At 24.7% G+C, this 15,545-nt stretch overlaps 6 protein-coding genes across 6 annotated transcripts; 3 read left to right on the forward strand and 3 right to left on the reverse strand.

Moving 5' to 3' along the window:
- Positions 1–2,345: 2,345 nt before the first annotated feature.
- DICPUDRAFT_159321 (uncharacterized protein) lies at positions 2,346–3,366 on the forward strand (the record flags this gene model as incomplete). Its single annotated transcript, XM_003294288.1, has 2 exons — positions 2,346–2,454; positions 3,290–3,366. Coding segments are annotated over 2 exons (186 nt in total), but the record flags the coding sequence as incomplete, so codon positions are not given.
- Positions 3,367–4,947: 1,581 nt separating this feature from the next.
- DICPUDRAFT_84817 (uncharacterized protein) lies at positions 4,948–5,849 on the forward strand (the record flags this gene model as incomplete). Its single annotated transcript, XM_003294289.1, has 3 exons — positions 4,948–4,962; positions 5,172–5,278; positions 5,552–5,849. 3 exons carry the CDS (start codon positions 4,948–4,950, stop codon positions 5,847–5,849), a joined length of 420 nt encoding a protein of 139 aa, XP_003294337.1.
- Positions 5,850–6,658: 809 nt separating this feature from the next.
- DICPUDRAFT_159324 (uncharacterized protein) lies at positions 6,659–6,826 on the reverse strand (the record flags this gene model as incomplete). Its single annotated transcript, XM_003294291.1, has 1 exon — positions 6,659–6,826. One exon carries the CDS (start codon positions 6,824–6,826, stop codon positions 6,659–6,661), a length of 168 nt encoding a protein of 55 aa, XP_003294339.1.
- A 1,883-nt stretch (positions 6,827–8,709) lies between these two features.
- DICPUDRAFT_90624 (uncharacterized protein) lies at positions 8,710–9,108 on the forward strand (the record flags this gene model as incomplete). Its single annotated transcript, XM_003294290.1, has 1 exon — positions 8,710–9,108. One exon carries the CDS (start codon positions 8,710–8,712, stop codon positions 9,106–9,108), a length of 399 nt encoding a protein of 132 aa, XP_003294338.1.
- A 1,039-nt stretch (positions 9,109–10,147) lies between these two features.
- DICPUDRAFT_159326 (uncharacterized protein) lies at positions 10,148–10,635 on the reverse strand (the record flags this gene model as incomplete). Its single annotated transcript, XM_003294292.1, has 2 exons — positions 10,148–10,294; positions 10,420–10,635. 2 exons carry the CDS (start codon positions 10,633–10,635, stop codon positions 10,148–10,150), a joined length of 363 nt encoding a protein of 120 aa, XP_003294340.1.
- Positions 10,636–11,848: 1,213 nt separating this feature from the next.
- On the reverse strand, positions 11,849–12,880 carry DICPUDRAFT_84819 (uncharacterized protein; the record flags this gene model as incomplete). Its single annotated transcript, XM_003294293.1, has 2 exons — positions 11,849–12,601; positions 12,863–12,880. The coding sequence occupies 2 exons, from the start codon at positions 12,878–12,880 to the stop codon at positions 11,849–11,851; spliced, it is 771 nt and encodes a 256-aa protein (XP_003294341.1).
- Between the last annotated feature and the right edge of the window lie 2,665 nt (positions 12,881–15,545).

Raw genomic sequence — 15,545 nt, forward strand, 5'->3', positions numbered from 1 at the left:
TTTAAAAATTTAAAAATTTAAATTCAAAAAAAAAAAAAAAAGCGCCCATATTAATTACAAAAAAATTAAAAAAAAAAAAAAAATAAAATGGTTAAAAAAATAAAAAATTTTTTTTTAAAAAATAAAAAAAAAAAGGGCGGAAAAGAAACAAACTATGATGTGCATATTTGAACTGTTATTTTGGATCTATTGGCAAATTTTAAAAGTGGATAAAAATGAATAATTTTTTTTAAAAAATAGATAAAAAAGAGATAATATTTTTTTAAAGAAGTGGATAATGAACACGATAACGATAATCGGTAAAAATGGAGATAACGATAATTTTAGAACTCTAGTTATTTATAAGATTTTTTATTATTTTTTTTTCATTTGGTTTAATTTAGGATAAAGTGAAATTTAAGAAAATTCAAAAGTAAACTAAAATACAAAATAGTATTGATTTTTAAAACCTCATCCAGTATAAAAAAAAAGAAAAAGTCGAGTACACTTAAAAACAATAATCAAAATTTTAAAAAATAATTTAATTTTTATAATAAAAAATAAATAAACAAAATTTTATTTGACTATAATAAAGAAAAATAAAATATTTCATAAAAAAAAAAGTAATTTATTTGTATATTTTTAATGCTATTAACATAGAACTATTTTATTTATTTAATTTTTTGATGGTAGTTCTTTGTTGTTTTATTTATATATTATTTAAGACTTGCTGGTGATGTTTCTAGGTTCAATCTTAGTCTCTTATTGGATGTACATTTCACTTTCGATATTATAACTTTTAATATATTTTCTACAACCGAGTGACTTGTTACTTTAGTGCTTATTAAGTGATTGAAAAATTATGATTATCTTCTGTTTTTACCAATTATCGTTATCACAGTAGGGGAATAATACCTGATTTTATTGTTTTCTAATTTCATTTTCATTATAAGCTGTCTTTGGGTGTTGTCTGTGATTCTTTCAAAGTATACCCCCAATTTTTAGTAAATATCAACACATTACCATAGCCATTTTAAATTTTTAATATAATATTTATTTTTAAAAATCTAATAATTTTTTTAAAAAATTTTTTTTTTTATTTTTTTTTATTTTATTTATTTATATTATTTTTTTTTTATTTTTATTTTTTCAATACACAACAAACAAACAAACAAACAAACACATAAATAATTTTAATAATGTAAACTATAGCACATCCAATAAATAAAAATTTTAGCATTACTGAAAATATGTTTAAAACCTTTCGAGAACTAGTAAGTAAATTAATACATTATTTTAAAACAACAACAACAACAACAAACCCACACACATACATATAGAAAATGGCATCGTTGAAGAAATAGAAACAGAATTACTAACATAAATTAAAATAGCTTTTATTAATATTCCAAAGCCAGATTTACTAATTAAAACCATTCAATACCCTTACAGGATCTGCTGTCGTCGATATTATGAATGAAAGGATTTTAATCAATTATATAAAGATTTGGCCAATAAACCTAACCACGAAATATTACTTCTATATTATAATAATCTCAAAACTAATATCAATAACAGTGATAGAACACAAATAGTTTAGATAAGGAAAAGGGTAAACTTCAGCTTTCGTAAATATTGCTCAAATAGTGAAACACTCCAATGGTTTTAGCTTATCGAATATGACCCCAAAGAATTTAGCATCTGATGGAGGTTCAAGTTTCATAGAGGTTATTTATTCATTGTAGAAATGAAAATTAAAACCTAAGTAGATTGCAACTTATGCTTGGAATTTATCTTTAATTAAATCATAATATGCAAGATATATTATAAATCAAGCTAATAACCACAATTTAATAATGAATGATGGTGTCTAAATAGCTAAAAGTGAATATTAGAATATGACCTACCCGAAATCTTTTCAGTATTAGGTTCTGAACCATCATCAAAACAGGATTTTAGCAATAAACCAAATAATTCAAAAAATCAATTAAGTATATATTTAAATATCGAATTAAATAAATTTAATAATACAGTGCCCGGATTATATATGTAGACCCCCCCAACTTTTATTAAATCATTTATAAAAAAAGATTTACCAATAATAGTTTTTAAATGAAGAACCTTACCGCCAATAATTATTAATTTTTAGAAATAAATGGTAAGGAGTGGGTGTGGGTAAAATAAAAAAATAATAAAAAAAAATTTCTATATTTTTTACCACATTTTTATTTTTAAAATTTTTATATTTTTTTTATCATTAATTTAATAAGTAAGAGTTAATATAAGTTTAAAAATAGAATATAGTAAATAAACAAAATGAGGTTAAGTGATGAAGTTCGATACTCAATATTATCATTTAAAAACAGAGGTCACAAGTCGAACTCAAAAATTGCAAAAAAATTAGAGTGCATAAATCAAAAGTAGCAAAAACATTAGAAAAGGTAGAACAAACAGGCACAATCAATGACCGTAAAAGTCATGGGAGAAGATAAAGTTTGACGAACGTGATGAACTTGATTTATGTTTCAATACTGTATATCACAATATTTAAATACCCCAGTATTAGTCATCCTTGTAAAAAAAATTGTATAACTCAGTTAATCAATAAATTAATAATCAGTCCTCAGTTATTAGAAACCTTTAAGAAAGCTAATATTAAAACATTTTATAAATTAATATTGTGCCAAACCAAAGACAGTCTTCATTAAGAAATAACAGTCACACCCAAACCTTACCAAATTCGACTTATTATTATATAATTAATAAAACGCCTCACATTTTTCAGGACTATCACTGCTGCGGGTGCTGCTGCAGGTTGCTACTGAAGGTAGGTAGCTCTTCAGACGCATCAGAGGACTTCAAGAGGCTCATCAGATAGCATATCATCTACTAGAGGTTCATCAGATAGCAGTTCATAGCCATTAAAAAATATTTTCTGCTTCAAGTGCCCCTGCCATTAGGGAAAACGATCAAGTATTAAAAGTAAAATACATTTCATTAGAAAAGCATTTATTTCAAAAAGAAGAGGAGAATAGAGAACTTTTAGAACAATTAGAATTATCTCAAGAAGGTCTTCAATCCGAAAATTAATTGTACAATATTAAATCAGAGATTACAATTATTCAAGATAAATTTAGTAAAAAATCTTTCCACACTGTTCATGATACTTCAGAAGAAAGAATGAAAGAAAAGTTAAATATTTTAAGAGAATAAACAAATCTTCAACTTTTAAATATAGTGCCCTCAAAGAATCACTCTTAAGATCTCAAAAATAGATGTAAATAGGTTATTGATTTAGAATTTGTTTAAGACGAATATCAAGATGGTAATACTAAACTTACTGACCGTATAAAGCGTTACAATAAACCAGGTGGAAATGATCAATAGATAATGTCAATTCAAACAAATTTTGACGAAATGACAACATTTAAACACATTAAAAAATGAAAATACTATTCTCAAATCAGAAATTGAAAAAATTACACATCCTAAGAGGCCAAAATATTATAATTTTTAAGTATTATTTGATTCTTTTATTTAAATTATTAGGGCACGGTAACATCAATTCGTGTGTGATTCGGAAACTTGAGAGACTTTTATATTTTTTTTATTTATAAAAAATTTATAAAAATTAATTTTTTTAATTTACAAATGTAATAGCTTTTTTTTTTTTTTAAATATTTGTACATAATAGCATTCTTTTTTGTGATTAATGAATAAATTATCAATATCATTATTATTATTGTGTGTGCAGAAATTTTCATATACAAAAATTAATTATTTTTTTTATTTTTTTTTTTATTTTTTTTTTATTATTATTGAATTATAATAAAGAATTTCTTTTAGTAAATATAAGAAATTATAACCAAACTGGGAGTGGAACGAGTGGCTGGAGTATCTCTTGTGGGCAGTTTCTAGAGCTTCTATATTTTTCATACCAACACATTCCAATAATCTCTTCTAATTTCTAACACGATTCGAGGTAAGCTTGTGTTGCTTTTAATGGCTCATCCCTATAATCTCCACCTTTAATAAGTTTTTTTTTTTTTTTTTAATAGTTTTTTTTTCAAGTATTATTTGATTCTATTATTTTGAAATTATAAAGAATGATTGGAAAAAAAAAAAAAAAAAAAAAAAAATTTTCAAAAAAAAAAAAAAAAAAATTAATAAATAATAAAAAAAAAAAAATTAATTTTTAACCCCCCCCCCCCCTTTTTTTTTTTTTTTTATTTTTTAATTAAAAACAAACTTGTAGTGTTTAGTTTTTCCCATAAAATATAAGTTTATATGCTCAATATAAAATTTTTTTTTTTGAAAATAGTTTCAATTTGTAAAAATTAATGCGCTACCAAATAATAACTTCATTTAAGATTTAATTAAGAGGGTCTAACGTTAATTGGTCTGGTGAATTATAATGCGAATATGGAGCAAAGCATAATTTTTATATATCATCACGTCCATTTCCAACTTTTAGGGATGAAAAACCGATTTTTATTTCGCTTACTTTTTTATCTTTCGGGTGATCTGAATCAATAAGCTACTGATAATAAAAATTCTCTAGTTCTGTTAACCTTCATCATTTTTAAGTTGGAGTAAGTAAAAAAATATAATTTGGTTCAATTTTATATTCAATTTCCATTTCATCTGTTTCAGTATTTGTTGAAAAGCTTATAAAAACAACCAATCGCATTGGTTATTATCTTTTTTAACTTTTTTTTTTTTTTTTTCTTTTTTTTTTTTTTTTTTTATTAAAAATATAAAAACAAAAATATATTTACAAAAAAAAAACAATAAAAAAACAAATATATGTTAATGAAAAGAGTGATAAAAAAAAAAAAAAAATATGTTATTTAAAATAATTTATTTTTAAAAAAAAAATTAAAAAAAAAATAAAAAAATTAATTTTGAGTTTTTTGAATTTTTTTTTTTTATTTTATTTATAGACCATCATATACTGAATGTATTATTATGGTACATAATGAGGTATATATAATTACAAAAGTTTTGCACTACCTACTGTCTATCAGTTAAGAGTTGCTGAATAAAAAAGTAAGTTTATTAGAAATTAAATTAAAAGTAAGTGGTAATAACATTTAGACTATTTGGTTATTGTTATAAAGTAAACACATGTATTAACTATTTGAATTATTAATTATAATACAGGTAGATGAATATATATTAATAAAATCTAGAGATATTCAGCTTTAATTAGTTTACTATACAAAAAGAAAAAAGAACAGCTACACATGTTTGATTTTGTAGAATGTGCATACTCTTTAGATAATATAGAAGCATTGGAGTATTTCCTATCAATGAATGTACCAACATTTTAACCAAACTGCACAAATAATAATAAAAGTTTTTCAATATCATCAATTAAATCATTAGAATTACTATTAAAATATCTAGTAAATATCATAGAACCTAATAATATCAATATCAATAATAACAATAATAACAATAACACAACAGCAGCCTCATAATCACAATCATCATCATCATTCAGTTTAAAAAATAGTAATAGTAATAATTATACAACAACAGTAGCAATAACATTCAATTTAAAAAATAGTTTTAGTAAAAGTAGCAACAATACAACAACAGCACCGGATCCTACAACATTCAGTTTACAAAATAGTAATAGTAACTATAATTTAAATAGTATTAGTGAATATAGCAATCTAAATAATTATAGTATCAGTTTAGCCCGAAGCGCAAGTTGTAATAGTAATGATAGCAATGGAAGTAGCGTTAGTAGCAGTAGTAGCGGTTGCAACAATAAAAACAGTAATAGCTTTTTAATTAATAATGGTAATATAACACTTCCACCACCACCATCATCATATAGAAATTTAATAAAGAGGAATTAAAATCACTACCAAATTATGTTCTGCTACTTTTAAAAACATTAAATATCGATAATATTCAGAAGGTATTATATAAGTTTAATTCAAACAGAGCAGACTACCCAAAGATTACCTATGAAGCTATAAAGAAATGTCTCAAGTATTCAAATATTGAAGATTTAGAAAAACTGGGTGAAGATTCATATCATTTATTCAAACACCATAATTATTTATTAATATAAAAATAGATTTTCATTTATTAATCTTTTTATATATGCATTAGAAGATTTCTTATTTGCTTTCTCTATAGCATTATTAATAAAGTATTATAAAATAAAAAGCAACTACCACAAAATAATAATATCGATAATAAAAATAAAAATGATGATCCAACCATAGTTAAACTAATCGATTGGTTTTTATAATAAAGAAAAATAAAATATTTCATAAAAAAAAAAAATTATTTATTTATTTGTATATTTTTAATATTATTGAATTATAATTATAACATAGAAATATTTTATTTATTTAATTTTTTGATCATAGTACTTTGTTGTTTTATTAATATATTATTTAAGACTTGTTGGTGATGTTATTGGGTTCAATTTTAGATTCGTTAATTGGATACATCTTTTGATATAATTACTTTTAATATATTTTCAACAACTGGGTGACTTATTAATATTACTTTGTTTATTATTAAAGCGACTGTTTGATTATTTATTATTTTAGTTATCTGTAGCAGTAAAAGTTTTATATTTTTTGTAATTTATACTATTATTAGAAATGCGTGTAGATTTAATTGTTCTGCAATATCGAATTGGATTCTTTTGTTAATATGAGTTGAAATAAAAACAATCGCCTGCACTATCTTCAATGATATTTAAATCTAAAACAGCAACACCATTGATACAACTTGAACCAACTGCATATAATAAATTCGTTTTTGAAATACATGCAGCGATCAATGCCAATGTTGAAGCAATAATAACTAAACCCATAAGTCATCTTTTAATTGTAAAACCTGTATATAATTGAAATTGTAAATAAATGAGTCGATTTGAATACTTGTTTTATTTGATTTGAAATCTCTGTTGTTTTGTATCACATTTGGTTTTTTGTTGTAGTCTTTTTCATTTTGTGCTAAACTGTTGATTGCTAATTCACATTTAAAAATTACTTGTGGTTCATAAACTGACTCTATAATTATAATATGACGTTTACTTGGTAAGTCTGATTATAATTCAAAGTTTGCATTTATAAAGTAGAAAGAATGGTGAGAGATGCCATTTGATAAACATTGGTAAAATCTTTATATTATTGATTAAAATCCTTTCATTCATGATATCGACGACAGAAGATCCGGTAAAGGTATTGATTTATTTTAATTGGTAAACCTGTCTTTTGATAATTAATAAAAGTTAATTTAATTTGTGTTTGTGGATCTGTGTCTATTTTCTATATTTCTTCAACGATGCTAATTTCTAAATGTGTGTGGGTTTATTGTTGCTGTTGTTGTTGTTTTAAAATAATGTATTGATTTTCTAACTTGTTCTATTAATATTTTGAACATACTTCAGTAATGTTAAAATTATTATTTTGGTTTGATGTGCTATATTTTACATTATTAAAATTATTTGTGTGTGTTTGTTGTAAAGCCATTTTTAATTTTTAAAATAATATCTATTTTTAAAAATCAAATAATTTTATTAAAAAAATTTTTTTATTTTTTTTTTTTATTTTTTTTTTTTATTTTTTTTTTTTATTTTTTTTTTTTATTTTATTTTTTATTTTTTTTTTTTATTTTTTTTTTTTATTTTATTTTTTATTTTTTTTTTAAAATTTTATTTTTTTATTTTATTTTTTTCGATCACAACAAACACATAAATAATTTTAATAATGTAAACTATAGCACATCTAATAAATAATAATAATTTTAATAGTACTGAAAATATGTTTAAAGCCTTTCGAGAACAAGTAAGTAAATTAATACATTATTTTAAAACAACAACAGCAACAACAAACCCATATACATAAAGAAATTTGCATCGTTGAAGAAATATTGAAAATAGAAACAGAATTACTAACATAAATTAAATTAACTTTTATTAATATTCAAAAGGAAGATTAATTAAAACCATTCAATACCCTTACAGGATCTGCTGTCGTCGATATCATGAATGAAAGGATTTTAATTAATTATATAAAGATTTAGACTATGTTTATCAAATGCACAGCGAACCTATTAAAATAGATTTTATAATATTTACAAATAATAATAAATACCAACCCATCCACGAACTATTGCTCAATAATAATAATAATAATCTCAACATTTATAGCAATAACTATCACAAAGTCTCAGAAACTCAAATTCTTTCAAAGTCTTTCAATCTTGGGCAACTATTTATATAAATCTTAATACATTTGCTTTGGCCCAAGCAACAGTTGTCGTTTCAATAAACAAATTCTTTAAAGTAACTCCAACTTTCGCTTGCCATAATTAAACATATGGTTTAACAGAAAAGTTTAATTCAACTTAATTCACAAGTGCCTAGATGTTATTGTAAAGAAGACAATACAAATGATCCACCACAACTTATTGGTATTGCTTTATTCTCATATAGATTGCTACTTATGCTGGTAATTTATCTTCAATTAAATCAAAATATGCAGGATAAAGAATAAATCAAGCTAACAACCACAATTTAATAATGTTGACGGCGTCTTAATAGCTAAAGGTGAATATTAGAGTTTGGCCTACCCGAAATATTTTCAGTATTAGGATTTTAGCAAATAATTCAAAAAAAAAATCAAGTTTGGTAATGTTTCTCAATTACTCGACAATCCAAATAATTTAGGTAATCTAGAAGCCACCCATCAAATGGTAAACAAAGATCTTTTACACCATATGCAACAAGCCAATCGTTTACATGAACTTTGTAATCAAGAGGGTGATGATTTAGAAATGGATATTTTCGCCGCTGTCAATTCAGTTTCAGAATCATTAAAAGATTTATTCCATGACTCTAAAGGTTCCTCAAGATTAATTATAGATCCCGAATTACAAAGTAAATTTATGGATGCAGCTAGAAAAATTGGTGCACTCACTCAAAATCTATTTGAAAGTGTACGTCTTCAAGGTGGTCAATGTCAAGATGATGATGATCGTAAGAGATTTACAAATAATTTAGCTTCATATAAAGGTGGTGTCAATGCATTGGATGCATTAGCTCAACAAGCCGATGCCGATAGGATCAGGAAAAAGAAAAGAAATATTTAGAGGTTTCGACCTCGGTCATAATGCCGAAAGAGAATTATTAGCTGCTGCTAAAACCATTGAAGATACGGCTAATTCTTTATTGGCTGCAAAGTCAAAGATAGAACCAAAGAAAGAAGGAGATGCTCTTGATGTCGCTGAAGCTATGCTGGAAGCCGCTATGGTAATTACTAGTGCTCATTAACTTTGGTCGGTGCTGCGACATTGGCTCAAAGAGAACGTGTCGAAAATGGTAGAACTAGTAATGGGGTCCAATGTATAAAAATATCCAACTTGGGCTTAAGGTTTAATCTCTGCTGCTAAAGCTGTCACTGCCTCTACCTCTCAACTTTTTTCCGCTTGTAAATCTTATATTAATTGTCTATCACAACATAAACTTACAAACGCTGCAAAGAGTGTACAAATGCTACAAACTTATTAGTTGCCGCTGCAAAGGTTGTTTCAGAAGAAGAAATTGATTTCGATGAATTATCTGCAACAGGTTTAAAAGTTAAATAAATGGAACAATAAATGGCAATTCTTAGATTATAAAAAGAATTAGAAGAAACTAGAAAAAGGTTAAAATATAACTACATTTTAGAAGAATTAAAATCAAATAGTAATAAATCAATTTTATTTGCTTTGAACATAGATGATACCAAAAGGAATTCATTTCGAATCTAGCTCAATTAATAATTTATAATGGAAGGTTAAAGATATCAAGTGACGTATGCTCATCTCGCGAATTTATGGCTTTAAAAGAAGGCTCAACTGTTATTTCAGTTCAAAATAATGGAATGAGAGAAGAAATTCGTATTTTTGCTTCTCCACCAGCTGATCAAATAGAAGTTTAGGTTCATCGGCCGAGGTTTTTTTCTGTGGTGGTAAAGTTCCATCAAGTGTAGTGCTTAAGAATCTTTTACACCAGGTAGTGAATTATTTGTTTATCAAAGGTTGATGTACCGAATCTGTTCCATCAAGCTATGCATAACCTCTGGACAAAGTAGTAGAATCTATTATATTGGGTAGTGTAGAATTTTGTTTAGTTTTTGATAAAGTTGTATCAAGTGGTATATATTCCGAACTCATCAAATAATTTGGGACCTGTTTCGTCAAGTTTTGCAATATCTATTGTATTTTTGGTATTTGTTGTCGTAACGCAAAGCCTGTCATCAAATATTAGAATAGAATCTATTGCACCAAGTTGTAGCTATTCATTAAAATTTGTGTTGTTTATTTCATTATGTGGTGGTAATACAGAGCATTTTTCATCAAGTGGAACTAAGGAATAATTTATATAAGGAAGTTTCGTAAATCGTGTGGGTTTCTATAAACCTCAACTAGTGTAGAATATGAATCAGGTAGTGTAGAATCTAATTCATAACGCAAATAGTTTATTTTATCAAGTAATGGTGGTTTAGAGTCTGAATCAAATAAATCTACTAAATCAAGTAGTGTAGAATATCCATAATCAAGTAATAATGTAGAATATTTGATATCAAATAGTAGTAGTTTAGATTCTGGATCAAACAAAGCTGTAGAATCGTGCATCTAATACAAATTTTCTCATAGATAAGTAATAAGCATCGTAATTAGTCACCCAGTCACAGAAACAAAATAAAAAATAACCCTACGTCCATTCGCCCTCATTTTTTAAACTCTGGTAAATCAGCTGAATCAAAACTCAAACCGGCTGCAATAATATCGAATTTGATTTTACAAATTAAAAAATGTTAGTTAGTTGATATAGCGTTCTATAATAACTCTTATAGACATTGGGTGCATGTTTATTATGTATGAAAGAAACATTGGTTTGATGAAACCTAGAACCAACTTTCAAGTCTACACTATTGAAGCTAATCAATATAATCAAATATTTTACGAATATCAATGATTTGCTCTGGCCAAGCAACTATGATAGAAATAAAATAGTTTTAGGAAGAGAAGGTAAAGGACACCGAAGCTTTCATAACTAACATTGATCATAATAGGGAACATCAAAACTCGCCACTTCAAGAAGTCCATTAAACTTTAATGTTCATTCACCATCAAAATAACCACAGTAAAAATTTATAAATTTAAATCAACTATCGGAACATGTAAATATTATAAAAACCCTACCCTCCATTAATTGGTAATAAAGATCCACGCACAATTAGACCAATCAATATTTTTATAAACAAAATAAATTAATTATAATATAAATAAAAAACAATTATAATAAAAAAAATAAAATAAAAATTACAATGTATTAGATTATTAGAAATTTTTTTTTTAAGTAATAAGAAAGGTGACTTAACAACCACTAATAAATGATGTTTTAATTTAATAATAAAAAAAATAATAAATTAATAAAAAAAGACACCATTTATGTGAAAATTGTTAAAAATATATATAAAAAATTTAATTTTTTGATTGTATGTTTTATTAATATATTATTTAAGACTTGTTGGTGATGTTACAAGGTTCAATTTTAGTTTCGTCTATTTGGATATAAATTTCATCTTTTTGATATAATTTCTTTAAATATATTTACTAAAACTGTTTGACTTTTAACTATTACTTTTATTGTTAAGGTTTTTATTTAATTTTTTATTATTATCTGTTGCAGTAAAAGTTTAATTATTATTGATCATTTTATATAACTATTTACTATTTTAAATATTAAAATTCTTTAGTTTATTTTTATATAGTAAATAATATTCCTCTTGAATATTACCAATATTTAATGTTTTTAAAAGTAGTATATAAATTGGTGATGATTTTAATTCCTCTTAATTAAATTTCTATATGATGATGGTGGTGGTGGAAGTGTTATATTACCATTATTAATTAAAAAGCTATTATTGTTTTTATTGTTGCAACCGCTACTACCGCTACTACCGCTACTCCCATTGCTATCATTACTATTACAACTGCTTATACTACTACAACTTGCGCTTCGGGCTAAATTGATACTATTATTATTTAGATTGCTATATTCACTAATACTACTATTTAAATTATAGTTACTATTACTATTTTTTAAAATGAATGTTGTAGGTTCTGGTGCTACTATTGTTATATTGTTATTACTATTACTATAACTATTTTTTAAACTGAATGCTAATGATACTGTTGTTGTATAATTATTACTATTACTATTGTTTAAACTGAATGATGATGATGAAGCTGAAGCTGCTGTTGTGTTATTATTGTTATTGTTATTATTGATATTGATATTATAAGGTTCTATGATATTTACTCGATATTTTAATAGTAATTCTAATGATTTAATCGATGATATTGAAAAACTTTTATTATTAATTGTATAGTTTGGTAAAAATGTTGGTACATTCATTGATAGGAAATACTCCAATGCTTCTATATTATCTAAAGAATATGCACATTCTACTAAATCAAACATGTGTAGCTGTTCTTTTTTCTTTTCGTATAGTAAACTAATTAAATTTACATCTCTATTAGTCTCTAAAAAAAGCTTAATATCTCTAGATTTTATTAATATATATTCATCTGCCTGTATTATAATTAATAATTTAAAATGTTATTACATATTTTTACTTTATAACAATAATCAATTAGTCTAAATGTTATTACCACCTACTTTTAATTTAATTTCTAATAAACTCCAAAATTTTCTTTTTACAATATAGCCCAATGATCTTATGTTTAAATTTAATTCTATTAAAGTAGAATTGGTTTATTGTGGTTGCAGCTGCGGTTGTGAATGTTGGGTATTAAAATTGGTCATGGGTTTTGATGAATAGTTTTTGCATACTGGTGTTGGTTCTATCATTTTAATACAAGATAAAAATAGTATTTAGTTATAAATAAATCATATAAAAAAAAAAAATTGAAAAATGAAAAAAAAAAAAAAAAAAAAATTTTAATTTTTTTATTTTTTTTATTTTAAATTTTAAATTTTTTTTAAATTTTGTCCAAAATTAAATTTGATATTTTTTTAAATATCTAATAAAATTTGATTTTGATGGGGTTTTACTATTTTTTAAAATAACTTTTTTAAAAAAAATAACAACAAAATGATTTTATAATCTATCTCCTTTCCAAAAACCAATTAATTTTTAATAAAGAGTTTATTGTTTCAAAAAAAAAAGTTTTTCTTTTGAAAATCTAATGTCTAATTTTTATTTTATTTTTTATTATAATTGTTTTATATTAATATTATTAATTATAATATAAATAATTTTGTTTATAAAAATATTAATTGTGCCTGGATCTTTATAAAAGTTTAATGGACTTCTTGGTTACTGTAAAGTGTAATTCTAGTTTTATTAAAACATAATATTATTATAATAAAAATAAAAAAAATAAGAAAAGTAATAAAAAAAAAGATAAAAATTAATTATCTTTCAGTAAAGATTTGACCTCTACTTTTTTTTATAAGGAAAATAAAAAAAAAATAAAAAATAAAAAATAAAAAAATATAAAAAATAAAAAGACAGTATTTTTAAAAAATAAGTTATTTTTTATATATATTCACCTTTTATTGATAAAATAAAAATAAAAAGTACAGGATTTACACAAGAATTAAAATTTTTGATCATACTGGGTCAAAACAAACTTGGAAATACTGTAACTTGAATCTCTTGAGTACTCTTTCATATGTTAATTCGTAGGTGAAATGTTCATGATTTTCTTGTTTCTTTTGTACGACATTTGTTCGAAAATTAATGCTATTAAATTTGCTAGGAATGGTTTATCCAGTTTGGTAAATAGGTGTTCGTCACATACTACATGTAAAAGAGTGGGTAATCTTCTATCTGGAAAACAGATAAACAACCAAAACAAACAAACAAATAATAAATAATAAAATACCTTTTAATAAGCTTTGAAAGAAGCTATCGCATTACTTTTTATGGGAAAACCTTTATAGGCTAAAAAACCCAAATATATCTATATATATATTTATTAATTTATATGTGAGTGTCTAACACTACAGGATCGTACTGAAACACTTTGCAAGAAGCTATCGTATTACTTTTTATGGGAAAACCTTTATAGGCTAAAAAACCCAAATATATCTATATATATTTATTAAAATGTGAGTGTCTAACACTACAGGATCGTACTGAACTTCTTTTAAAATTTGATTTATTATTTCTTGTACCGGTTTATTGACCGATGGACACTTGAATAATATATGTTCTGATGATTCTTTGTCTGGACATAACGGGCATAGTGGTTCGAAAATTTTTGGCAATGCTTTCAGCAAGTATCTCCAGAGTAGATCTCTCCCCTTTACTGGTATAAGCTTTCTGGCTAGGGCAAACGGTAATTCTTGTTTGATTTTTTATGCTAATATACTTTGGGTTCCACTGGTTTTTGTTTCAATTAGAGTTGTTTTTGTTCAAACCTTATGGAGTCTTTATTCTTAAGTTTCAATAACAATGTTCGGATGGTGTAGTTGGTTATCACGAATCCTTAACACGGATTAGGTCGTGGGTTCGATTCCCGCTCTGAATATTTTTCTTTTTGAAGTACATATATCTTCTGGAAGATTTGAATTTCATGGACACACCTAACTTTTAAAAAAAAAAAAAACATTACATTGACGTACCTGAAATTTAATTGGATTAAACATATCAAACTTGTATCACAAAAAAAAAAAAAAGAAGGGCCAGCTCAGCTATCTTTACCAATAAGATATAAGAAATAACCGGAAGATCGTTTCATCTGCTGCAATAGTTTTATATATGTAATGAACAAGGATCATTACTCATCAGTGCTGGCATCTTCCCTTTTAAAAAAAAAAAAAAGTGCAGAGAAAAATAATTTACTTACCTGTTACTTATTACCTGTTGCTGATTAATTTACCTTCTGTCTTCCTTTTACCTACCTTTTACTTACCTTTTACCTACCTTTTAATGATTAATTTTTAAAGTAATTTAAAGTAATTTACCTACCTAATACCTACCTGCTACTTATTACCTATTCCTGATTAATTTACCTTTTACTTACCTTTTACTTACCTTTTACCTACCTTTTAATGATTAATTTAAAGTATTTTAAAGTAATTTACCTACCTGTTACCTACCTTTTACTTATTACCTGTTCCTGATTAATTTACCTACCTGCTACTTACCTTTTACTTATTACCTGTTCCTGATTAATTTACCTTTTACTTACCGTTTACTTACCTTTCACCTACCTTCTATTATTAACTTAAAGTATTTTAAAGTAATTTACCTACCTGCTACTTACCTTTAACTTTTTACCACTTACTGATTTATTTACCTTTTGCCTACCCTTTACTTACCTATTACTTACCTTTTACCTACCTTTTAATGATTAATTTTTAAAGTACTTTAAAGTAATTTACCTGCTACTTACCTAATACATATCTGCTACTTATTACCCGTTACTGATTAATTTACCTTTTACCTACCTTTACTTACCTTCTACCTACCTTTTAATGATTAATTTTTAAAGTAATTAAAGTA

The sequence above is a fragment of the Dictyostelium purpureum genome, assembly GCF_000190715.1.
Source record: "Dictyostelium purpureum unplaced genomic scaffold DICPUscaffold_541, whole genome shotgun sequence".
Taxonomy (NCBI): Eukaryota; Evosea; class Eumycetozoa; order Dictyosteliales; family Dictyosteliaceae; genus Dictyostelium; species Dictyostelium purpureum.